The 26,982-nt window shown below is 32.6% G+C and overlaps 2 protein-coding genes and 1 pseudogene across 2 annotated transcripts; 1 reads left to right on the top strand and 2 right to left on the bottom strand.

Moving 5' to 3' along the window:
* Positions 1–1,555: 1,555 nt before the first annotated feature.
* LOC133682924 (glucan endo-1,3-beta-glucosidase 7-like) lies at positions 1,556–8,365 on the bottom strand (the record flags this gene model as incomplete). Its single annotated transcript, XM_062106459.1, has 3 exons — positions 1,556–1,825; positions 7,265–7,588; positions 7,682–8,365. Coding segments are annotated over 3 exons (1,026 nt in total), but the record flags the coding sequence as incomplete, so codon positions are not given.
* Positions 8,366–9,435: 1,070 nt separating this feature from the next.
* Positions 9,436–19,809, top strand: LOC133682923 (deoxyuridine 5'-triphosphate nucleotidohydrolase-like; annotated as a pseudogene).
* Positions 19,810–23,018: 3,209 nt separating this feature from the next.
* Positions 23,019–26,029, bottom strand: LOC133682921 (glucan endo-1,3-beta-glucosidase 7-like). Its single transcript, XM_062106458.1, has 3 exons — positions 25,847–26,029; positions 25,623–25,755; positions 23,019–23,224 (listed from the first exon to the last, which is right to left on the bottom strand). The coding sequence occupies exons 1-3, from the start codon at positions 26,027–26,029 to the stop codon at positions 23,019–23,021; spliced, it is 522 nt and encodes a 173-aa protein (XP_061962442.1).
* Positions 26,030–26,982: the final 953 nt, after the last annotated feature.

The following is a 26,982-nucleotide window of genomic DNA, read 5'->3' as shown; positions in this document are numbered from 1 at the left end:
GTTGTTTGCATGGATAGGAACTATAAAAGAAGCATCCTGTAAAAATATTCACAATTCCACCAACGAAAATCTACCAAATTTGGAATTTCTTATACTCATAAGGATCAAATTTCTACCAAATGAGATAATTGGTCCAGACACCTTTCCTCGTCCCATTGAATTGGGAACTAAGTGCTCATAAACCTAACTTTTCCTTTCTTTTCTCTTTGGCTAAATTTTTTTTTCTCTTAAAAAAATTAATAATAATACTCAACCAAAGAAACATATAAAATAGTGGAAGAAAAACCATAACCCATCTTTATCGTCTTTTTGCAACTTTTGATTCTAAGTTTGCAAGTCATAGAAGAAAAGGCAAATTAAAGAAAGTTCCATAAACCCATATAACAAACCTTGAAAATCCTAATTAAATATACCTCTGAAAACTCCAATTCTAAAAATTTTCAATTGTAGAAAAACCCACAAAAAAACACTCCATCTTTTGCTGCTCGTGCTGTTGTTGCTGCTTGTTATCATGCTGTTGCTATTGTTGCTGGTGGTCGTTGTGGTGCTGCTGCTGCTGGCTGGGTTTGTTTCAATAAATTAAATGGGTTTTTGCAAGTGCAATTTGCAAGAATATTTTGGATTTATTTGTCTAAAAATGATGATTCTATATTCAAATGTTGTTGATAATAATGTTACATTAAAAAATTGAATATTTCTTTCTACATTTTTTTTTATCATTATCAATAGAGACATATAGAGCGATTAAAGAGACGTTATGTGCTGGTTTTTTTTCTTTCTTGAAAAGGAACTGTCCATTCTATTAACAAATAAAATGTATAGTAATGTTTTAAAACCCATCTTCCCAACCAAACACAGAAATTTAAATGCCAAATCAAAGGAAAGTTCAGGAATAGAACACTTGGCTGTTGAAAACTCGAAATACCAATGAAATGCACGTAAATTTGATAATAATTTGAAAAATCTTAGCCTTCATCTCCTTGCATATCTCCTTGCATATAGCAGACCACTCTTCCTCTTTTTTCGTCACAATTCCCACATTTGTTTTCTTGCAGATTCTCTTGTATAATGATGTTCTTCTCCTTTAGGCTTGTCTAGGATTTTGAAATTTGTTAAACCTTAGTGTTTTTCTCTCCCATTTTGATTGAAGAAAATCTGAAAATCCCCTCTCTCTTTGATGTATTTCAGCTGGCCTTGGAAGAGAGAAGGAATGAGGTATTTATAGTTCCATTTCTTCTTAATTCCATTTTGGCCTCATCTTTCCCCTTTTTCACAATTAAACCACTCTTTTATGTTCTCCAAAACTAATAAATTTTACCATCATTATTTTATATATATATATATATTATAGTTACATTATTTATGTATTATAAAAATTTAAATTTTTATAAATCCCCCCTTTTTTGTATAATTTGTTTTCGGGTTTCACATATTTTGTGTGCGCATCAACAAAGATAACAAAATAACAAAAATCATCTAAAGAAAAAAGAGGAACAGGACCCCAAACATCACTAAAAATCAATTCAAGTGGAGCAGAAGTTTTGTGACTCATAGGTCCTAAAGACAGACGCGATGATTTTTCTAATGGACAACCTTGACATTGAAAATTAAGACGTTTGTTATTACAAATAATCTTATTTTTCAAGACTAACAATTAAAAAATACGAGAAGTAGGATGACCTAGTCGACGATGCCATAAATCAGCAGAAGTAGAAATGCAAGGAAACCAATAAGCTTGAGGAACTGATGTGACAGAAGACCTAGTCAAAGCATAGATGCCATCTTTACTCTGACCTAAGAGGAGTACTTAATTGGTGTTGAGATCCTTGACATAAAACACAAACGAGTGAAATTCAAAGTAAACATTGTTATCAAGACAAAAATTCTGAACAGAAAGCAAAGTTTTTGTAATATGCAGAACATGAAGAACATTAGACAATGTGAAAATACAATGTGGTGCATGTATTTTAGTATGATCGATATGAGATAAGTCCCTTATCATCACCAACATGAAAATTATCATTACTAAGATATGGTTCTGAAGCAACCAAATTTGCAAGATCAGGTGTAACATGTTGATTAACACTGATGTCCGGAAATCAATCTGCAGTGCCTATTGAGGAGACATTACTCAGCTCCAGATTTGTACTAGGCTGCTGTCCATATTCATGTTACTGAAGTAGAGAACAAAGAGGGGCTGTATGGCTGAATGTTTGGCATAATTAGCAATGTGTATTCTGCCCCCTTTTACACTGCCAATTACCTTGTATATCGTCACTGTTGGAGGGTCCATGGGACTTGTAAAAATTTGGTTTGGCACAGCAGGGTTGTTCCCTCTATTGCTGAACTGGTTGAGACACCATCCTCCATGGCAACGACCCTTATTTCAACTAGAATTTCTAGAGGACTGGCGTTGAGAAACAAAGGTTGAAGGGGGGGTGTTAGGCGTGGGCAACAAAGGGGCATTGATGGCAGCATACCCCATGGATGTAAGGGACATCTTGTGAAGAAACTTATGTGTTAGATGATGACGAGAGGGGTTCTGCCTGGGTCACAAGGCTTGTTACTAAGTCTTTAAACTATCCTCGAAGACCACGAAATATATACAATGTAACAACCCAACTTTTTCAAGGCCAAAATTGATAAAAAAAATTTAATCATTCGGTTTCTAGGTTTTTTTCACCATATCATTCTTTAGATTCATAATTGCATTTTGTTCATTAACAAGACAAAATATACTTAGGATAACGTAAATCAATATTCCCATAAAACAGTTTCTCAATACACGTGCCCATAATATTATATTTCCACACTCATAGGTTTACATTACATTATATTAACATGCTCATAAATTCACATTCTTGTTCTAGTCTTCTTAAAATCACGAGATCATACAAGAGTGTCGAACAACAAGTTAAACAACTAGTACTTTTATTATCCTAACCTCAACATCCTCATTAGATGAATACCTCATATGTATATTCATACATATTATATCAACTTGTTTGTACATTCACATTCATATTGCATTTCAATTTTTCATTACTAGTCTTTACAAAGGGGGTCAGACGACTAATTTATTGATTAACATGTTCATCCTTATAGAACTCATCACTCACAACATGTGAATATATAGTTATTTTTAAAATGTGTGAGCTGCAAAACGGATTTTCCTACGCATCATGTTGGTATGATGTCCTTGTTACATCATATGATAATTTCAAGCATTATAGGCAATTTCAAAACGAAACTGTTTCGGTTTTTTTTTAAAAAAAAGGAAATGAATTTGAGAATAATCCAAAAAAAGGGTTATGATAATAACAATAAACTTACCCAAGTTTATGTAGGTCCGGCTGAACACCAGACTCAAGAGCTTTGGGTCACTCTTACATGGCGGACCCAAAAGCCTTGAGTCTAGCTGCATTCCAAACCCATTAAAGTTGGGTGAAGATGTAAGACCCAAGAGCATTGGCTCCTGACGAGGACCCATTAGCCTAGGGTCTGACTCTTGACCCAATTGTCTTGGCAAGGTACGACTGCAAGACCTAGGGGACTTTGGTTTGTCCCCTGCCACTTCTAAGCAACTTGGGTTTGACATGCCCTTCCAGATCCAAGTTAATAATAATAAAAATAATTGATTTTACCCTTTAAATCACATATATGTTTTTTTTCGATACCAATAAAATTTATTTCAAATTCAATAATATTAATGAATTTAATAATATTTATGATATTAATAATAATATTAAACTTATCTTACCTAAGTTTTTAAAGTTTTCAATACCCTCAAATAAAACTTATTGTTTTTCTTCGATAATAATAATAATATTTTTCTTCAAATTTATTAATTTAACAACAACAACAACAACAACAATATTAATTTTACCCTTGAAATCAAATCTATTTTTTTTTCAAAATTAATGATATATTTTTAAAATTTATTAATTATGATATTAATAATATTAATTATAATAAAAAAATAAAATTTATAATACATAATAATATTTTTAATATTAATTATAATACAAATAATAATATTTTTAATATTAATAATAACAATAAACTTATCCAAGTTTAAGTGGGTCTGACTACAACACCATGCTTAAGAACTTTCGACCCCTCTTAAATGAGTGACCCAAAAGCCTTAGATCTGACTGCAATTCGAACCCATTACATTTGAGTGATGACGCAAGATCCAAGAACATTGGATCCTGATGCGAACTCATTAGCCTAGAGTTTGACTTTTGACCCAATTGTCTTAGGTCAGGTACGACTGCAATGCCCAAGGGACTTGGTCTTCCCCCTGCCACTCCCAAGCAATGACTGCAATGCCCAAGGGACTTGGTCTTCCCCCTGCCACTCCCAAGCAACTTGGGTCTGGCATGCCCTTCCAGACCCAAGTTAATAATAATAAAAATAACTGATTTACCCTTCAAATAACATCTATGTTTTTTGCGATAGTAATAAATTTATTTCAAATTTAATCATATTTATGATATTAATAATAATATTAAACTTATCTTACCTAAGTTTTTATAGTTTTTAATCCCCTCAAATAAAACTTATTGTTTTTCTTCGATAATAATTATATTTTTCTTCAAAATTATTAATATAATAATAATAATAATAATAATAATAATTTTACCCTTCAAATCAAATCTATAGTTGTTTTTCAAAATTAATGATATATTTTTAAAATTTCTTAATTATGATATTAATAATATTAATTATAATAAAAAATAAAATTTATAATACAAATAATAATATTTTTAATATTAGCAATATTAATTATAATACAAAAATATTATTTTTAATATTAATAATAACTATAAACTTACTCAAGTTTAAGTAGGTCCGACTGCAACATCAAGCCCAAGAGCTTTGGGCCCCCATTAAATGGCGAACCCAAAAGCCTTGGGTCTGGCTGTATTATGAACCCATTAGAGTTAGGTGAAGACGTAAGATCTAAGAGCATTGTGTCCTGATGCGGACTCATTAACCTAAGGTCTGACTCTTAACCCAATTATCATCTGCCAAGGAGGGCTACAAGACCCAGGGGACTCCTGCCACCCCCAAACAACTTGGGTATAGCATGCCCTTCCAGACCCAAATTAATATTAATAAAAATAATTGATTTTACCTTTGAAATCACATCTATGTTTTTTTTTATTAGTAATAAAATATATTTCAAATTTAATAATATTGATGATAATAATAATAATATTAAACTTATCTTAACTAAGTTTTTATAGTTTTTAATCCCTTCAAATAAAACTTATTGTTTTTCTTCAATAATAGTAATATTTTTCTTCAAATTATTAATGATAATAATAATAATTTTACACTTCAAATCAAATATATGGTTGTTGTTCAAAATTAATGATATATTTTTAAAATTTCTTAATTATGATATTAATAATATTAATTATAATAAAAATAATATTAATCATCCTAAAAATAAATGTATTTCTAATACAAAAAATAATATTTTTAATATTAATAATAACAATAAACTTACCCAAGTTTAAGTGGATCCGGCTGCAACACCAAATTCAAGAGTTTTGGGCCCCTCTTAAATGTTGGATCCAAAAGTCTTGGGTCTGGCATCTGAACCTATTAGAGTTGGGTGAGGACGCAAGATCTAATAGCATTGGGTCCTAACACGAACCCATAAGCCTAAGGTCTGACTCCTGACCCAATTGTCTTTGGTCAGGTAGCCTGCAAGACTCAAGGGATTTGGGTCTACCTCATACCACTCCCGAGCAACATGGGTATGACATATCTTTCCAGACCCATTAGGGTTATCTTGTTTAACCACTCTAATGTTGATTTCGAGGTAAAGGTTGGTGATAGAATTGTGGTGTTGATTCTTGAGAAAATTGTGACTCCTGATGTCATGGAAGTCGATGATTTGGATGCCACTGTGAGAGGTGTTGGAGGGTTTGGATCTACTGGTGTTTAAGCTTCCTGTGATTTGTAATGTTTTTCCATTAATGTTTCTATTTCTTGGTGTTTAAATTTAGTGAACAGATGGCAAACTATAAGTAGTAAAAGGTTTGGGTTTGGTGAAGAACTTCCTTTTGTTAATAAAAACACGGGTGTTTTATGGTTTTATTTTCTTTTTTATCTTTTTATAATTAGCCTTTTGTTAACAAGGCTATATATATTTTATTGCTGTTTGCATGGATAAGAACTATAAAAAAATGCATGATGTATAAATATTCACAATTTCACCAATGAAATCTACCAAAATTGGGATTTCTGATGCTCACAATATCTTTGCTCGTCCCATTGGATTGGGAACTGAGCGTGCCATGTAAAAGTGTAAATGAAGCTAACTCATAAACTTAACTTTTCCTTTCTTCTCTCTTTGGCTAAATTATTTTTTTAAAAAACAAAATTAATAATAATACTCAATATGCAAATATCCCGAAATGATTTTCCAATTATTTTTTCAATTTACTCCTAAACAATAGAATCAACAATGAAACTTACACAATAGAATCAACAGAGAAACTTATAAAATAGAAAATGAAAAACCCTAACCCATCTCCATCCTTTCTTTACAACTTCTAATTCTAAGTTTGCAAGTAATCAAAGAAAAGGCAAATCAAAGAAAGTCTCGTAAACCCATACAACAAACCTAAATTAAAAATCTTAATTAAATATACTTTGTTGATGTCACTGCTGCTGCTGCTGATGTTGATGCTAATGGTGTTATTATTGCTGGTGGTGGTACTGGTGGTGGTGGTTGTGGTGGTGTTGGTTGTTGTTGGTGAAGGTTGTGGTGATGCTGCTGGTGACTAGGTCTGTTTCAATAAATTAAATGGGTTTTTAAAGGTGCAATATGCAATATTTTGGATTTATTTATCTATAAATAATGATTCTATGTATTTCAAATAATGTTGATAAAGATATATTAAACAATTGAATATTTCTTTCTACTATGTTTTTATCATTATTAATAGAGACATAGAGAGCCTGACTTTTTCTTTTTTTGTTATTGATTTTTTGTTCAGGGGTTTTTTTTGTTCAGAAGTTAAGTTCAAGGGCTTTGTTTTAGTACAATTTGGCCTTTTTCTTTCTTGAAAGGGAACTATCCACTATATTAACAAACAACAAAATGCGTAGTGATGTTTTAAAACCCATCTTCCCAACCAAACACAGAAATTTAAATGCCAAATCAAAGGAAAGCTCAGGAATAGAACACTTGGCTGTTGAAAACTCGAAATACCAATGAAATGCACATAAATTTTGTTCTTACCTGGTTACTTGTAGAGAGTCGAACATCATAAACCATGGTGAGATCAGTCTTGAAAAGTCCAGATGATCGCTCAGAACCAGGTCCAGGTTTCAAGTCTTCGTCATAAAGAGCAAAGTGGTATGTATCCACTGATTTTCCTGGCATGAGTGGAGTGCCCACCATCGATCGAAGGTGTGCGTTCAAATTGCCATTGTAAGCCTTGGCATTCTCAATGCTTGGCCCTACGTCGTTGTCATCTCCTTTAAATGGCCATCCAGTCTCAGCCACCACAATCTCAACATTCTTAAATCCCATAGAATTCAGTGCAGAATAAACTGCATCCACCTGCAATTGATTAAACCACTTGTCAGTAGCATTTTTATATTAGATCATCTATTGATACAAAATTTTCGCACTTGCAATTTGATTTACTCTCACCTGAGCATCGAACATGTTCATGAACTTGATCTTAGTGTTTCCATCCATTCGTCCTGCATTCGGCTGGAAAAGGCAAAAAGCGAGAGTCTCAGGCCTTGTATCGCTTCTGTAAGCAAAGTATGGGTAGGGATTGATTGCGAAAGGCGAACCATTCGCACTATTAAACTCCAACAAACCCTTCATCAGATCCCCATAACTTGGATCAAAGCTTCCAGAAGAAGGTGGCTCAGACTGCTTAAGCACTCCCATCGAATGAACTGTGGAGACCTTAATTTTACCCCCGAGCGATGCATCATTTAGAGCATTCTGTACATTTTGCATTGCTGGTAAGAGCTTGTTCATGAGATTCTGTTCATTGGAAGTCATGACCTCGTTGCCAACAGTGATGAGGATGATATTGCTAGCTGGATAGAAGGGAAGCACGTTTGTGTTGATCCAGCTCTTGGCAAAATCGGGATCAGAGGCTAGTCCTGGAATGTCACCATTTGCAGTGCCGATAACAATTCCAATTCCGGTGTTGGCTAAGGCTTTGATTATGGCGGGGTCCGATCCATATAATCGGACCTTTTGGATTGAAGTGGATTGAAGAAGCTTTGCATTGGATGATGGTGGTGGAAGGTTGTCCGCAACTTCGCCATAGTTTATACCGATGAATGATTGCGAGGCTGCACAAAAAGAAGCAAAATTTAAAGCAGATGATCAAACATCAATTTTTAAACGACAAAACAGAACACCAACATTTTTTGTTTTCATAGACTGAAATGAAGACAGCTCAGTTAAGGTAAATTCTTTAGAAATGGAAGGAGGTAATTAAAATAGAAAGAGACGCAAACTTATTTGCGATTTTTACAGTCTTTAAGAAGGAAAGGAGTAGGAAAGTAACAGTATAAGGAAGCACCACCATGGCTTAGGAGGAGCGGTTTCTGTTCTGTTTTTTTTTTAACTGGAGTGGGCATTAAATATAGAATATGCTACAAGTCGAGTACAGAAGCGTAAAGATGACTTCGGGTGGTGAATTAAATTGTCACAATTATTTGATAATAATTTTGTGTTGTAGCACACTTTATCGCATGTCTTAATTAGCACACGTTGTCGCATGTCTTCAAAGAATTAATTATAAGCTGATGCAATGGTTGTGACAATGCTTAGTGTTAGTTGTTAACAAACTAGCTTTGAAGTGTTTGTCATCTCACTATAACTTTGAGTTCTCTGCCTTTCCCTCTTGTTTTTCACATAACCAAAAAACTAAGATTAATTGATACACTTTAAAAACAAAAAAAACGACTGCAAATACACTTTAAAAATGATTGAAAACGTATTTATCTATTAGATTCAAATATATACGATTAACCAAGGAAATAAAAAAAAATTAATGAATATAATAATTAATCAATTCGGTTTTTATAAAAGACTAAATTATTGTTGGGTTTATTTAAATTAAAAAGAAACCATGAAGATAAGATGTTTAAATTGTGTTTGAACATAGTTCTTACATATGTTTAGATAAAATAAATAATATGATGTGAAAGCATAAAGAATAAAATGATTATTTGATGGAGGAATTATGAACATAAATAAAAAAAAAGAAGTAACTTGATTTAAATATGTGGTTGTATGTGAAATGATGATGTTATGTTTGAGAATAAATTTTTATCAGAACGAATGAAAAAAAAAATTATGTGCTTTGCATTTCGGCACGTAAGAAAAATATTGATGGACGAATGATATAATGCCATTTGATTGATTCAGGAGTAATGTCTGGAGCTGGTTATCAGACAAGAGGAGTTGGTTATTATACGGGAGGAGTTGGGTCATCACGAATAGAAGGTAGGTGATTCGTCATTTTATTTTGTAATTATTAGTTTTCCATAAATATCCATATTGTTTATTTAATTGATGTTAAAAGAATGAAGCAAATGAGTAAATTTAGTGATTATTACAAATGAGAATTATTGGTAATTTATGTGAAATTACTAGAATTATTATTTGGCTAACAAAAAAGGTTAGTCGGATGCTGGATAATTCATATGGAATTATCGGATTGATTTTGGTAACCAAAATGGGTTAGCCGCATTTCTTGGATAATTAAGAGAATTACCAGGTTTATTGGTTAATAAAGAGGTTAACCGGATATAAGGTAATTCTTATGGAATTATCGGATTCATTGGCTAATAAAAGAGGTTAGCTGGATGATGGGTAATTCTAATGGAATTACTGGATTTATTGGTAACCGAGGAAGAATAACCAAATTTGTGGGTAATGATATGCAAGTGTTAGAATTATTAGCAATCGAGATGAGTTACCTGGATATTTAAGTTTTGAAAATATTATGTAAATTAATTGATTCAATTTAAAAGTATTAAATTTCAAAGGTTAAGAGTAAAATAATTAATATATGACTAAGATATTGAGTAAATTAAATAATGTAGTTATTGTTGAAACAAATACACCGCGAGGTGATGCAGTTCGTTAGATGTAGGATTTCTGAATCGGCAGCAACATAGTTTTTGGCTATCGATTTCTGAATCGACAACGACAAAGTTCTTCTTTGCTGATTTTTGAATCAGCGGCGTCACCGTTTTTGGCTGTCGATTTCTGAATTGGCAGCAGCACAGTTTTGTTGTCGATTTCTGAATCGACAACGACACTAAAAACTCAACAAAAAAATAGTGTTGGATCAGCTTATCCTAAGGGAGAATTGGAATAGAAACCAGCTCAATCCACATCCATGTTCCAATATAGTTTGTTATTAAAAATCCAGCAGAATCACGTAATTTCAAGCATGAACAATCATATGCAATTTAGTTCTAGCATACAATATGTTCTTATCATCCAGCAGAATCACACAATTTCAAGCATGAACACAATTGCTTGAAATTATGAGATTTTGATGAATAAATGATTAGCTTTGGCTAATGGCACCCGAATGGATGATTGAGACAGATGACTGATTAGATTCAGCTAATGGCATCCAAAATGGATGATCGGGACATGTTTCATGATTAGTTTTGGCTAATGGCATCCGAAATGGATGACCGGGTTCTGTTGATGACTAGCTTCGGCTAATGACATTTTAGACGAATGATCGGGTTTTGATTTTTTATTAGCTTTGACTGATGGCATTCACGATGCATGATCGAGTTGTGTTGATGATTAGCTCTGGCTAATGGTATCCGAAATGGATGACCGGGTTATGATTTTTTATTCGCTTTGATTGATGGCATTCAAGATGCATGACCAAGTTATGTTGATGATTAGTTTCGGCTAATGGCATTCGAGATGGATGACCAAGTTATTTTGATGATTAGCTCCAGCTAATGGCATCCGAGATGGATGACCAGGTTGTGATTGTTGATTAGTTTCGGCTAATAGCATCCGAGATGGATGACCAGGTTATGGTTGATGATTAGTTTCAGTAAATGACATCCTAGATGGATAGCCAAGTTGATTATGATGATTGGCTTCGACTAATGGTATCCGTAAGAGATGACAAGTTGACTTGTGTGGCTAGTTTTGGTTAATGGCATCCGAGATGGGTGATCGAGTTTAGATATTGCAATTAGTTACAGTTAAAAGCATCCAGGATGAATGACCGAGTTATGGTGAAATAATTAACCCCAATCGAAGATTAAAAGTGCTACCCTACCACTCCTGTGGAGGTGTTGGGGCATATGCATGAGGATAATACATGTAGCGAAGTAATGAGGGTTGCACAATGTATTTGAGAAGTGAATGAAAGAATGTACTCACCTTCAGTTGATAACAGAAAATAACAATAACATCCTTCTAGCTATTATTATTATGTTTAGATTATTTATAGTTCTTGTATCCATGCTATTTTTGTAATAGGGGCATCATACAATCAAGGTACATAGAAAATTGGTTCCACGGGTTCTAATATTTTGAAAAGTGCTATGTAATAGTTTGTCTTAAGTTTTGTATTAAATATTTGACTTTCGACACTTTTGTAAGGACTTGTAATGAAAACGGAATTGGAACATGGATATGGATGTGCAAACATGGAGATATAATGTTATGAATATATTTATGTGTTATTCTTGTTTATGAGAATGTTGTGTTGAAAAATCACATGAAAATCATATAAAAGGAAGTATTATTTGTGTAAGATTATTATTTGGCACTCTCGTGTATAAACTTGTATTGATAACGAGACTAGAATATCATTTTTAAAGTGTATTTGCCTTTTGGTTACGTGGAAAACAAGAGAGAAAGGCAGAGAACTCAAATCGATTGGAAAGTTACGGTGCGATGAGAAACACTTCAAAGCTAGCTTGTTAACAACTAGCACAAGCATTGCATCAGCTTATAACTTCTTTGAAAGACAAGTTAATTATCCTTGCAAGTTTCAAAGCCTCTCTGTAGAAATAAACATGCGATAACGTGTGCTAATTAAGTACGCTACAACACAAAATTATTATAAAGTAATTGTGTTGTAGCATACGTTTCCAAATCACTAATAATGAATAAATTGAAGAATGAAATTGTCCCTTGTACATTATGTTTTCCAGGAAATAAATAAAATAAAATAAAAAATTAAGAATTATTCTTTATTACATTGAATTAATATAATTAAGTAGTTAATTTCTTCACATCCGAATATCCATTTTTTTCTTAAAATAAAAGGTAAGTAGTATGGGTTGGATCAGTTTGATTTGGATAAAAAAAATTAACTAAATTAATTTTAATTTTTTTAAATTAAGCTAAATAAAAAAAATTAATTTATTCAATCTTATTTATGTTAAAACCAAATAAATTTAAAAATAAAAAAAAATAGACTATTTTTGTCAAGGGTTTGATTTTCTTGAGATAAAAAATTGATTTGTTTGGTTTCCTTATATATAGTTTTGGTCTTTTGGGTTTGATTTCTTGGTTTAATTTTGTTGGTTTCTAAAATGTAAAACCAAAATCAAACGGATCAATTTTTTTTATAAATCTTCTAATTGGTTTTTTCGTTTTGATTTATTAATATGTAGATTTTTTCAATTAATTTTAAATCAATTTTTAAGAATATTTTTACATGATGCTTCTTTTGTAGTTCCTATCCATGCCTTCCCTGTTGCCACTGTTTCTTTCGGTTCATATTTGTCGTAACAGTAGTTTATAAAGTTTTATTAACTTGATCTATTCTGCTTTAAGACTCCGACTAAACCAAAAACTCCAGCAACAGTGGCAAGAGGGAAGGCATGGATAGGAACTATATATATATATATAAACTAATTCCTTAAAGGTGTTTTACTAGGCGCTTAACACTGTAGTTTATAATTGGTTTTCTCCATGGTTTTAAAACCCGACATGATAATTGACCCGGTTTAATGATCAGGTCACGGATCAGATGGTTTACCCATAGTTTTTTCCATAGTTTTATAGTTCCTATCCATGCGTTCCCCTGTTGCCACTGTTTCTTTTGGTTTATCTCCGTTGTAACAATAGTTTATAAAGTTTTATTAACTTGATCTATTATGCTTTAAGACTCCGACTAAACCAAAAACTCTAGCAACACTAATGTAACCATATTATTCGATAGTTTCACCCATATTTACCTAATGTTTTGTCCATGTTTTATATATAAAATTCCTTGATATTCTTTGTTTTATGTTTTGAAGGCATTTTTTGATGAAAGATGCAAAAAGGAGTAAATTGGAGGTAATTGGTAGATTTGATGTTCAGTCGATGTTTTGTGCAGAGCGTGAGTTCTAGAGATCGAAATGAAGTGATTCCAGTGGCACTAAAAAGCTAACATCCATACCTTTCTGGAAATGTAATGCAAGAAAAATAAAAAGAGAAAGATCATGGAAATCACATCCTGCAAAGTCAAATCTCGCATTCTTCCAGTGTTGACCTTTGGCCATTCAAAATTTAATATCTAGAGCTACAGAATTCCAATTGATGCAAACTCAATTTTCGTGGATTCCTAATTCAAAAACCTATCCACGCTCCAAATTTCAGCCAAACAAGATGTCATATGAGGGAGATATGATTTTCCAAAGATGACAACTGAATTCTGCCAGCAAACAAGTTTCGTGAAGAAACGAGTCCAAATTACATTCTGAAGCATCTAAACCGACATCCAAGTTTTTATATCAGCAATTTAGCTCCTTTAAGTCAGAGTTTGAAGATATAATGCAAGCCTATTTCTCCTTTTTAGGAAAAATAGTTATTGAAGTACTTAAATGTAAACTGTCAACTTAAGGAAGGACTATTTTGTAAAATAGAGACTAGGGTTTCTTAGCATATAAAAAGAAAGAGAGAAGGGGCAGCAGCCAGTAGAAAAGAGGGAGAGCAGAAGGAGGCAGCAGCCAGCAGAGAATAAACACAAATTCTCTCCTCTACAAACCCAAAAATCATGCTCTTTTCATTCTTTAGAAGTAGTTGTTCAATAGTTATGCAAGACTAAACTCTTTTCTTGGTTGCAAGGACATAACAAACCTTCGGATTTCAAGAACCGTGACATTTATTCTTCCTTATATTTTCAGTTTATGTTATGAATGAGTATGATTGTTTTCCTATGCATATTTCCTATGATTGTTGTTGATGATTGTTAGAGCGGACTCTAAGTTATTGTTGTGAACAATCTATTGCTAAGTTTAATATCAAAACCGGAGTTGTGATATATGAACTTGTGAAGCAACTAAGCTTGATAATTGTGGTGGAACTACGTTATTGAACTTAGGGAGAACATTTGAACAAAGTGACACAAGTTGCGGACAACTTGTATGTTAATCTTGATGAAATTATCTAGTTCTTAAAGCTACCATTAAATTGAATCATTAGTGCGGACACTTTGATTGTTTGTTGGTTAGGATTAGTTATACGACGGATCCGTTAATTAATCAACGTTAAGAAAAGATAAAATTTCAGAACATAAACTGCAATTTTCGTTTCAAGGATCGGTTCTAATTTCCATTGGTGGATGTGTGCTTGCGACCAAGGTTTGTTTTCTTGATAAGTTTCGGTTTTAATTGATTTTGTTTGCTACTTTAATTGCTGCCATAGTTTAGATAATCACAAACCAAATCCCCCCAATTATATAACGTACAACATAAAAATCTGACTTGAAACTTCCTTGTGGGATCGAACCCTTGCTTGCTCTATACTATCTTGTGTGTTGTGTTTGAAGCTAGGGTAATTAATTTGTGCAACCGCGACATCGCAACAAACACCATCTCCAAAGCCAAAAAAATCAATAGTTGAATCATGCCATAAAAATTTGTTTCAGAATAAGAGGTGTGATATAAACGGATGAGAAACCTAATCCAAAATCCCACTGTTTTCACTGGTAGTGGAACTGTTCTAGCATTTTATGACTTTTATTTTTCCTATAGCAAAGGACTTTGTGTCTAGGAATATCCAGTGCATGCAATCTTCTTATCGCTATAGTTGGTGGTGGAGGTGGTGTGAAGGTTTTAGACTTCCCAAAATTTATTAGTTTCGGCTAATGATATTCGAATGGATGACCAGGACAAATAATTTATTAGCTTCGGCTAATGGCATCCAATTGGATGACCGGAACAAATGATTTACTAGCTTCGGCTAATGGCATCCAATTGGATGACCGGAACAAATGATTTACTAGCTTCGGCTAATGACATCCGATTGGGTGACCGGAAAAAAATGATTGATTAGCTTCGACTAATGGCATCCGAATGGATGATCGAGACAAGTGACTGGTTAGTTTCGGCTAATGGCATCCGAAGTGGGTGGCCAGATGAATAAATGATTAACGAAATGAACAAATAATTAGTTTTGGCTAATGGTGTAAGCGGATGATTGGGATGAAGAAATGATTAGTTTTGGCTAATGGCACCCTAAACGGATGACCATGATGAATAAATTATTAGCTTCAGCTAAGCGCTCCCTAAGTGAATGACTAGGATGACTAAATGGCTAGCTTCGGTTAATAACATCCTAACTGGATGGACATGATGAATAAATGATTAAGTTCGTTTAATGGCATCCCAAAAGGATAGCTGGATTTAAGAGTTAGGAGTTAGTTTCAAGAATTAATGCATTCATGTATACTATGTTTGGTATATACTAAGTATATGAAAGAACTACGATTGTTATACTTTAAATATAAAATAACATTAGTTCGGCTAACTGTATTCGAGACGAATGATTAGGTTTGAGTATTGTAATTAGCCTCGGTAATTGTTGAATTATTAACAGTGGTATTTATATAAGTAAGGAGAAATGATAGAACTACGCTCTTTTGGTCCATGAATGAAATGTAACGCTAATATTGTTTTATTATATTTCTTTAAATTTTCTATAATGCTTGGAATTATCTTGTGCTGTAACAGGGACATCATACCAACATGGTGTGTAGGGAAATCCGTTTCGCAGCTCACATATTTTGAAAAGAACTATATATTCACATGTTATAAGTGATATGACTTCTATATGAACAAATATGTTAATCACTAAATTAGTCGTCCGACTCCTTTTGTAAAGTCTGGTAATGAAAAATTGAAATAGAACACGGATGTAAATGTACGAACAAGTTGATATGGTGTATATGAATATACATATGAGGTATTCATCTAATGAGGATGTCATGTTTTGAAATTACATAAGGTCAGGATAATGAAAGTACTAGTTATGTAACTTGTTGCTCGACACTCTTATATGATCTCGTGATGTTATCCAAGTTTAAATGAGTCTAGCTCTAACACTAGGCTCAAGAGCTTTGGCCCCTCTTAAATTAGGAACCCAAAAGCCTTGAGTTTAGCGATATTAATTATAATACAAATAATAATATTTTTAATATTAATAATAACAATAAACTTACTCAAGTTTAAGTGGGCCCGACTGTAACACTAGGCCCAAGAGCTTTGGGTTCCTCTTAAATGACGGATCCAAAAGCCTTGGGTCTGATTGTATTCCGAACCCATTAGAGTTGAGTGAAGACACAAGATCCAAGAGCATTGGGTCCTGACGCAGACCCATTAACTTAGGGTTTGACTCTTGACCCAATTGATTTGGGTTAGGGAGGGTTGCAAGACTTAGGGGATTTTGGTCTAATTCCTGACACTCCCAAGCAACTTAGGTCTAACATGCCCTTTTAGACCCAAGTTAATAATAATATTAAACTTGTCCGATCTAAATTTTTATTGTTTTTAATCCCTTCAAATAAAACTTATTGTTTTTCTTCGATAATAATAATATTTTTCTTCAAATTTATTAATTTGGTAATAATAATAATAATTTTACCCTTTAAATCAAATTTATGGTTGTTTTGCAAAATGAATGATATATTTTCAAAATTTCTTAATTATTAATAATATTAATTATAATAAAAACAATAAAATTTATAATGAAAATAATATTAATAATAAAAACAAATATATTTATAATACAAATAATAATATTTTTAATATTAATCATCATAAAAATAAAAATATTTATAAACCAAAATAATAATATTTTTTATATTATAATTAAAAATACTTATAATACAAATAATAATATTTTTAATATTAAAACTGTAATGTTTCGAATTAAAAGAGATAGGAAAAGGCTACAAAGTCCTTGAAGGCTTAGATATAGGAATAAATGAATGAAGGGTATAGTAGTAATTTAATAAAGAGATGATAAATATAAATAGAAAGTCAAAAAAAAAAGGAAAAAAAGAAAGAGGGATCTAAAATTTTAAGAGAGCAAACCGGCAGGAGAGAAAGGGGAAAGAAGAAGAAGAAGAGAAAAGAAGGAAATTAGAAGGGAAACAGAAAGGAGTTGGAGGAAATAAGTTTAAAGATAAGATTTAGGTTGTTAAATGTATAAATATGTTTTCTTGAACTTTAAATTTCAGTTTTGATGAATGTTAGTGTTTTGAAAATTTGTGTTTTGGGTTTATTGATGAATTAATTTGAATGTTAGGGTTGATTGTTGTGGGTAATTGATTATGGAAGAATGTAGGTGAAGATGATGATTTTGATTTATAATTTGTGTAAATGGTGAATTTTGAGTAGAAATCTGGAAAGAACAGTAGGTAATCTGTGAAAATTCTGGGTTTGAGGTTGAAGATGATGAAAATTCAATTTAATCCCTCAATTTGTGAAAATTACAGTTTTGTCCCCAAACTTTGGAAAATTACAGATTGGTCCCTAGAGCATATTCCGAGATTCTTGACAGAATAAAAGATGAATTATGGGCAGAATTCCTGTATAGTTATGAAATTTTAACACTTTCAATTTGGTCCTTCAAATTGACAAAAATTACAATTTGACCCTAAAAATTTAGAAAAATTCCAGAATGGTCCCTGTAGCATAATGAGATATTCTGGATAGAATTAAGGATTAATTGTGGTCATAATTTAAGTATAGTCATGGATTTATGACAATTTTAGTTTGCTCCTTCAGTTTGACAAAAATTACAATTTGACCTTTAAAAATATGATAAATTTTAGATTGGTTCCTAGCTGTAATATTAGCTTTTGCAGATTGGTTTGATGAATAATAAATTTTAGATTGGTCCCTAGCTGTAATATTAGCTTTTGCAGATTGGTTTGATGAATAATTGAGGGTTATGTAGTGAATTATTACCAATTTTAGTATTTGTTTTATTATGGATTAGATTTTGGAAAAACCATTTAATTTTGGGTTTTTGGGAAAATAACTAGTTTAATCTAAAAACATATAGGGTTATGAAATATATCCTTAGATAAATGTATTAAATAGGTTATATGTTCTTTTGAGTCATTCTTGAATATGTCTCCTTTTATATTTAGATAATCCTAATATTCTACTGGTGGGACGTTAGTAGGATTTTCTTCGGTGTCTGCTTTTGACTTCTGTTAGGTTTCGAGTCAGGTGAGTGGATAATTTTCCATATGCATGAGAAATATTATAAATATTTGATTTGTTAATATGAATTGGATCATGCTTCTTGATAATATATATGTTGATTATTATCCTTGTTATGATAAAGCATGATCAATTGTTAAATCCGAATTATTGATATGAACCAGTATATATATTTTGAATTGACTTTTGAATTGATAGCTTCTCATTTGATTGATGTCATGAGTTGAGCCTTGAGATATGAATATGTCTATTTGATTATAATTACAAACTTATGGAATATCAGTTAGAATACCCATGCTAACAGAATAGTGTTAGTCTTTGTGCACATCATATCTGAACCCTAATTGGTTGGGGGAGTCATCAACCAATGTGGACTGATCATCCCACAGTACAGAGCCTCATGTGGACTGATCATCCCACAGTACAGAGCCTCATGCTCATTGCATTTTAATTTTCTGACGAGTTTTACCATATGATATTCTTGTTATGGCCTATTTGAGAAATCTTCCTATAAGAACATAGAGCCATAATTGTATATATATTCTCATTGTTGTATTACCTCGTGTGTGTATATTGAACGTTATCTACTCACGGAGTTATTGAACTCACCCTCTCATTATTTATCTTTTTAAGCTTATAGCTTGTTAGCGGGTCATTTTTGTTAAACCTTCCAAACCTGCTTTTTAGTTGTAATTTGTACCTTCCTTTTATGTTTAGTTAGTGCTCCAAAATTATAAATTTATATGAACTCTTGTATTAAGACAATTAAATTATATTATGAAGTTAGTTTGTTGTTAATGTTGCGTTGAACTCTGATTGAGTTGTTTAAAGGATAAGATTGTTTGTAAGTTTAGGTTCGTATATATATGGAACCTTGGAGGGGAACCTTGCCTATGTGCCAGTTATGGATCCGAGAATCGGGTAGTGACAAAAACTCTTATACCTACAGATTTGAGCATTACTATACCTAAGGAACTTATGCTTGTATTGGTAAATCTCACTTCGTACCTTTTAATTTATGTTCACAAATGGTTTGGTTTTGTTTCTAAAACTGAGTTTTAGTGTTCTAGCACCCATATCAGGATTGGCATGGAAGCACTCGATTGATGTGGGTGCTGGTGTCATAGATGCTAATTACAGAGGCCCTGTTGGGGTTATCACTCTAATGTTGATTTCGAGGTAAAGGTTGGTGATAGAATTGCGCAGTTGATTCTTGAGAAAATTGTAACTCCTGATGTCATGGAATTCGAGGATTTTGATGCAATTGTGAGAGGTGTTGGAGGGTTTGGATCTACTGGTGTTTGAGCTTTTTATGATTTGTAATGTTTTTTCTTAAATATTTTTGTATGTTGGTGTTTAAATTTAGCTAACGAACTAAGCAGTAAAAGTTTTGGGTTTGGTGAAGGACTTTCTTTTTTGTTAATGAGTCAACCTAGCAAAAGACAAGGTTATGGGTTACCAGTCAAGTCGTCATGATTTAGTTTAATAACTAGTAAATGTAAAGAAACCGAAGATAAACCCATAAGAAATACTCTGATCCACGACCCATTAGATCAGGGAACAAGGAATCAGAACCCAAAGATCTGTAGAACAAGGTCAATGAAGCCAGCAATAATATTTTTGAAATATGAAACGAATTGATTAACAAAGTTGACACGAGGATGATGAAAATTATCAAATGATAGATTGGCAAGTGAAACCATCTTCAAAATAGAGAAGGTTGTTGATATAAGATCTTATAATTAGAGAATTCAAAGTTGAAATTTTATACATAATTTGGAATTATATTACGTGAATTAACATTTACAAAAAATTGTAGCATTTTTCCTACACTCATGATCAACTATCATTCGAGGTGGAAGAAGTTGGCATGGAGGCCTTTGGCTGCCAAATTCCAAACTGCTGCAACGACCAATAGAACACTCAGAACCATGCCTAAGCATCCAAGTCCTAGATTAAGACACCACATGACACCATGGCCCTTTTGATGGGACACTCCATGATCCCTTCGATCAGCATTATGAAGCGTGTTTTCATGAAGTGCTCATTTTTTCAAACAAAATAATAGTGACAACTCAAGAAGTCACTAAGCTGACAAGCCAAAAAAAACTGCCAAAAAAGAAAAAAGAGAGTAACTTGAAAGCAATTGAATATATATAAGAAATATCACTCTTCGATTGTGTTTGTTTTTATGTTTATTTTTTTTATATTATTTTAATGTATTTATATTAAAAATAGTTTTTTAAAAATAATAAAAATATTATTTTAATATATTTCTAAATAAAATTCATTTTAAAAATATTTACAACTCCACCAACAAAATCTACCAAAATTGGGATTTCTAATACTCATAAGGATCAAATTTCTATCAAATGAGCCGGTGTTCTAGATATAAAATATATAAAGAAGACACGATGCCGAATTCAGCTTTACCTTTTCTCATCTCATTAGATTGGAAATTGAGCGCACCATGTAAAAATGTAAATGGAGCTAGTTCATAAACTTAATTTTTCCTTTCTTTTCACTTCGGCTAAATATTTTGTTTTTAAATTAATAATAATACTCAACCAGCAAATATCCCCTGATTTTTCAATTATTTTTTTCAATTTACTCCTAAACAATAGATTCAACAAAGAAACTTATAAAATAGAGAGAAAAACATTAACCCATCTTCATCGTCTCTTTACAACTTTATATTCTAAGTATGCAAGTCATAAAAGAGAAGGAAAATCAAAGAAAGTCCCATAAACCCATACAACAAACCTAAATTGAAAATCCTTAATAGTAGTTTTTAAGTTCTCAAAAGCTTAAGCTGCCTCATCTGTCCATTTGAAAGAATCCTTTCGTAACATAGCTGTAAGAGGAGATGCAATTGTACCATAATTCTGGACAAACATCCGGTAATAGCTAGTAAGTCATAAGAAATCGCATAAGCCTTTCACAGTGCTTGGTTTTGGCTAATCAATCATGTCTGCCATTTTGTTGTTGTCTACTGCAACCCCTTCATGGTAGGAGACTTGATGTTGAGCAATGAAGCACTTAGATTTCTTAAGAAATAATTGATGAGTAGTAAGGAGATCAATACAAACCGTAAATGTGCTAGATGACCTACCCAAGAGGAGTAACTGTAGACAAGAATATCATAAAAAAAAAACCAAGAATGAATTTATGTGAGTATGGCTGAAATATCTCTTTCATCAAAGCTTGAAAAGTGTTAGGTGCGTTGATGAGGTCGAAAAGCATAACCAAGAACTCGAAGCGGCTGTGGTGGGTGCAGAATGTTGTCTTCTCCATGTCTATAGGGTACATTCTGATTTGATGGTATACGCAAGCTTTGTGAAATATTTTGCGCCATGCAATTTCTCCAAAAGTTCATCAATCACTTGTATAGGAAATTTGTCCTTGATGGTCTTTGAATTCAGTGCTATGTAATCCACACAAAACCATCATGTGTTATCTGCTTTAATGACAAGGAGGACTGGTGATGAATAAGAAGATTGACTAGGTCTGATGATGCCACGCTCCAACAAATCTCTGCATTGCCTTTCAATTTCGTCATTCTAAGCATGGGGATATCGGTATGGTCGCACTACTACGGGATGCGTTCCTGGCTCCAAAGGAATGCGATGGTCATGAAATCTGACTAGAGGAAGACCCTGCGGTTCTTGAAATACAGAATCAAATTCTGCTAAGAGTTTGTTGAGCTCTATATAAGATTATGACTCTATATTTGTGGTTTGAAGTTGTGCAATTGGAGTGGAATGTGAGCTCTCAATTCCATAACTCTTCCATTCTGTTTAAATATCATAGTTTTTGCTTCTAAATTACATAGGATGGGACTTAGCATTTGAAGCCCGTTGACTCCCAATACGACATCAACTCCATTTAAAGTTAAAATGTAGAAATCAATAAGAATTAATTGATTACCCATCGCAATAGGAACATCTTGACTCTGACCTGGACTTTTAATTTTGTTGTCGTTTGCAACCACAACCTGCAACCTCTCTGTCCGTTCACAAGTAAGTCCCAATTTCATCACTTATCAGGAATTTAGAAAGCTATGAGTGCTACCCTAGTCGATCAGAATCATTAAGCTGTGTTCCCCAATTATGCCTTGAATTCTCGTTGTTCGGCCTCCTGAATTCTCTCCCGTGATAGCATGTAATGAGATTTCATCCACACCATCTAAGCCAGAACAAACATTTACATTGGTGTCCCCGGTTGTAAATCTCATCACAATTGAAGCATAAACTTTTGGCTCGTCATTCGTCCATCTCGGTGCGACCAAGTCTTTTGAATATTTTTTGGTTAGGAGAGCTTGTTGATGTATTTGGTGATGGCTTATAAGAAGAAACTCTCTCATATAAACATGATAGGCTCATGGCACTAATTAAATCTCTGGGCTGGTGTAATTCTACTTCAATTGCAATGTTTTCCTATAACCCACTTATAAAAATCTCCACTTCATGTTCTGTAGTGAGAGGACCTACTCGGGCTGCTAATTGTTCAAACCTTCATTGGTACTCCTCTATCGTACCTCCTTGTTGAAGTTTGGAAAGTTCTCCCAAATTGTTGCCATGAATTGATGGACCAAAACGAAGATGACACTGTCTTCTAAAGTCTTCCCAAGAAATTCCAGGTCGAACCCTATCCAGTTTGAGGAACCATACTTGTGCATCCTCATCTAAGTGGTAAGAGGCAATTTCTACCTTTTCTTCCTCTGGAATGTGTTGGTGGCGGAAGTAATGATCACAACAGCTAAGCCAGGCAAAAGGGTAATGTTTTCGTCATAAAAAGGAAATGCTAGCCGGCTGTATCTAGGTGTTTAAATACGTCCTTCCAAACGGTTTATCATTTGATGATTTCCTCTTAGTCCCCTGTTCACACTTCCATCATCTCCTTGTTGAACCTGTAATCTGATTGCAGCCAAGTCACAAGAAAGTTCTTCAATTTGAGCATAAAGATGCTCCCTCTCGGTTCTATCTTATTGTCGGTTCTCCTGATACATCTTCATGAAGATCTCAAATTGTGTCTGTAAGTTGTTATAGGAATCGCCCATAACTTCCTACTCTGAACCAATTTGTTATGGTCCTGAAACTTTGATCGAGTTATAAGCGATTGACTGTAAAATTCACTTGTAAAGAATGAAATTTGCCGGACTTTCTTACCCTATGATCTATTTTGAAAATATAGAAAGAGCTAGTTTAAGAGAGAACCCAACGACCTCAATGCAAGGAAAAGTTTGAAATTTTTCACTCACCATAACCAACTTACGATATAAAGAGATTGTTCAATAACCAACTCCTAGAAATAGGAAATATAAATTGAAATTGAAATGAAGTCTACATAAAGTCTACAAGTATAAAGTAGTGCATTACTGGCCAACTTCCCTTTTCAAGCTCCTACTTTCCAGCCACGTCTCTGTATAAAGTCTGCAAGCTAGAACATAATGCATTCCTGGCCAAGTTCCGTCTTCAAGCTCCTACTTTCCAGCCACGTCTCTGATACACTTGCTTTTGAAAAACTTGTCCACGTGGCTGCTCATAACAGAGAGTTGTTCAAGGGTTTGGATCTACTGGTGTTTGAGCTTTATGTGATTTGTAATGTTTTTTCATAAATATTTCTGTTTCATGGTGTTTAAATTTAGTGAACAGATGGTGTACTAGGCAGTAAAAGTTCTGAAACTCAAAAGGATCAAATTTCTACCAAATGAGTCGATTCGTCCATATATAAAATATATAAAGAACTACCTGGTAGATGATCCGTGATAATAATTTGGGATTAACAAGTAACTTTTAATATGATGCTTAGCTTAGTTTAAAATTTCAGAATTTTTAGAGAAATTCAGATATTTGATAAAAAAAATCATAATTTTATTAGTTTTATGTTATTGGGTGTAATTTTCAATCCGACCATCAGATTGAGCTAAAATTTTACGAGGAATCTTAAAATATATTGAATAAAATATGGTAAAAATTTTAGAATGAACAGAATTTGGTAGTGTAACAAAAAAAAAAGACCGTCAAATAAAAGCAAAACAACTCATTAAGGGTAAAATGATTATTTCCATTAAAAAAATAAAACAGATCAATTATTCCTTTCTTTTATATGTTGCCGACTGGGTAGAAGCAGAATAGTAAAAGAAAGAAAAGAAAAAGCGAGAGAGAAAGAGAGAAAAGTAAAGGGAAAACATAAAAAAATTCAAGAAAAAAAAAGAAAAGTGAGAGAATAGCCTTGTAAACTTACAAAGTCCAACTTATAAAACACTAACCTAAGAAAGAATCAAGTGAAGAAAGGAGGAATTGAGAGAGGGAAAAAAATTAATTACTTTGTTTTTCAGTTGACATGAGATTGTTATTTTATTCCGGTTGAGGGGTTGTTATAATATCGATTCAAATTCAATTATAGATGAATTATATTCCACAAAACATCGAATGATGTAACTTCAATAGTGAGTTTATTTTTACTTTCACTTCAATTTTATGTACTTTCAAATTTATTTTTTAATATTTTGGGTAGTGTATTTAAATTAAAATTTTACTGTTAACTTTAAAAATTCATGTACATAAATTAATAATTTATCTTAAAAAAATATATATTTATTTAATAGCCTAGGACAGGAGGCTCACATGGTGGTTAATTTCATGACCTATGGATTAATCAAGGTGCGCGCAAGTTAACTCGAACATCTATGTTAATAAAAAAATTTATATATATAAAAAAGTCACAATGCCGAATACAACAACCCCTTTCATCGTTCTATTGGATTGGGAACTAAGTGCACCGTATAAAATTGTAAATGGAGCTTGCTCATAAACTTTACTTTTCCTTTCCTTTTTCTTTGGCTATTTTTTTTAAAAAATTAATAATAATACTCAACCAGCATCTGAACTAATTTTCTAATTATTTTTTCAATTTACTCTTGAACAATAAAATCAATAAAAAACAAATAAAATAAAAAGAAAAAAACCCTAACTCATCTTCATCGTCTCTTTACAACTTTTAACTCTAAGTTTGCAAGTCATAAAAGAAAAAACTAGTAAAAAAAAGTCTCATAAACCCATACAACAAATCTAAATTAAAAATCCTAACTAAATATATTTTATTGCTACTATTGCCGATGTTGATGGCATTCTCAATGCTTGGCCCTACGTCGTTGTCATCTCCTTTAAATGGCCATCCAGTCTTAGCCACCACAATCTCAATATTCTTAAATCCCATAGAATTCAGTGCAGAATAAACTGCATCCACCTGCAATTGATTAAACCACTTGTCAGTAGCATTTTTATTGGATCATCTATTGATACAAAATTTTCGCACTTGCAATTTCATTTACTCTCACCTGAGCATCGAACATGTCCATGTACTTGATCTTAGTGTTTCCATCCATTCGTCCTGCATTCGGCTGGAAAAGGCAAAAAGCAAGAGTCTCAAGCCTTGTATCGCTTCTGTAGGCAAAGTAAGGGTAGGGATTGATTGCGAAAGGCGAACCATTCGCACTATTAAACTCCAACAAGCCCTTCATCAGATCCCTATAACTTGGATCAAAGCTTCCAGAAGAAGGTGGCTCAATTTACAAATATTAATTTGAATATATTTAAAAAAAAATTAAAAAATACAAAAATATTAATTTGAAGTAAAGAAAACAATAACTAAATTTAATTTTTTCCCAAAGCATTTTTGAAATGCAAAACCAAATGTACTTTAATAAAGAAATTCAACACAACCTGAAATTAAAAAAAAATTATCACCACCCAACTTTTGTATAATATAAAAAAAAGTCACATTAATATATTTTAAGATATCTTTAATATGAATATTTTGAATTATACAAAAAATAAAAATATTTATAACATAAATAATTATTAAGAATTCCAAGAATATTTATAGCACAAATAATAATAAGTTTTATATTAATACTTAGAATTATAATAAAAATAATAATATTTTAACATAAATAATAATATCTTTGATATGAATACTTTGAACTATAAGAAAAATAAAAATATTTATAACACAAACAACTATATTAAGAAACCCAAGAATATTTATAACACAAATTATAATATTTTCTATATTAATCCTTTGAATTATATTAAAAATAATAATATATATAACACAAATAATAATATCTTTGATATGAATACTTTGAATTATAAAAAAAAAATATTATAACACAACCCATGATCCAAGAACATTAGGTCCTAACGTAGGACCCAAGCCAATTGGATCCGGACCCATAACCCAAGAGACTTGGGTCGTGATGTAGTGTAATAGCCCGACCCAACCTGCCGTATATTGTTTGCTTTGGACCTTACAGCCCTCACGGTTTTGTTCCTGGTTACGTAAGCTCACTTCTGAGCCTGACGCCCCAAAACGCGTACAACAGGTCAGCGACCAGCACTACTCATAAAGCCTTGGCTCTGGACGCTCAATTCTGATGTAGGATATCACAATCCCCTCACATTAAGACGAGTT

Source organism: Populus nigra, chromosome 2 (genome assembly GCF_951802175.1).
Source record: "Populus nigra chromosome 2, ddPopNigr1.1, whole genome shotgun sequence".
NCBI classification, from domain to species: domain Eukaryota; kingdom Viridiplantae; phylum Streptophyta; class Magnoliopsida; order Malpighiales; family Salicaceae; genus Populus; species Populus nigra.
This window is presented reverse-complemented; position numbering and strand designations above follow the sequence as displayed.

Coding starts and splice junctions, on each gene's coding strand:
- LOC133682921 (XM_062106458.1), bottom strand. CDS start 26,029: ATGAAGGGCTTGTTGGAGTTTAATAGTGCGAATGGTTCGCCTTTCGCA. Junction 25,756..25,846: donor TGGACATGTTCGATGCTCAG/GTGAGAGTAAAT, acceptor AATCAATTGCAG/GTGGATGCAGTTTATTCTGC. Junction 23,225..25,622: donor TGAGAATGCCATCAACATCG/GCAATAGTAGCA, acceptor AACACATTCCAG/AGGAAGAAAAGGTAGAAATT.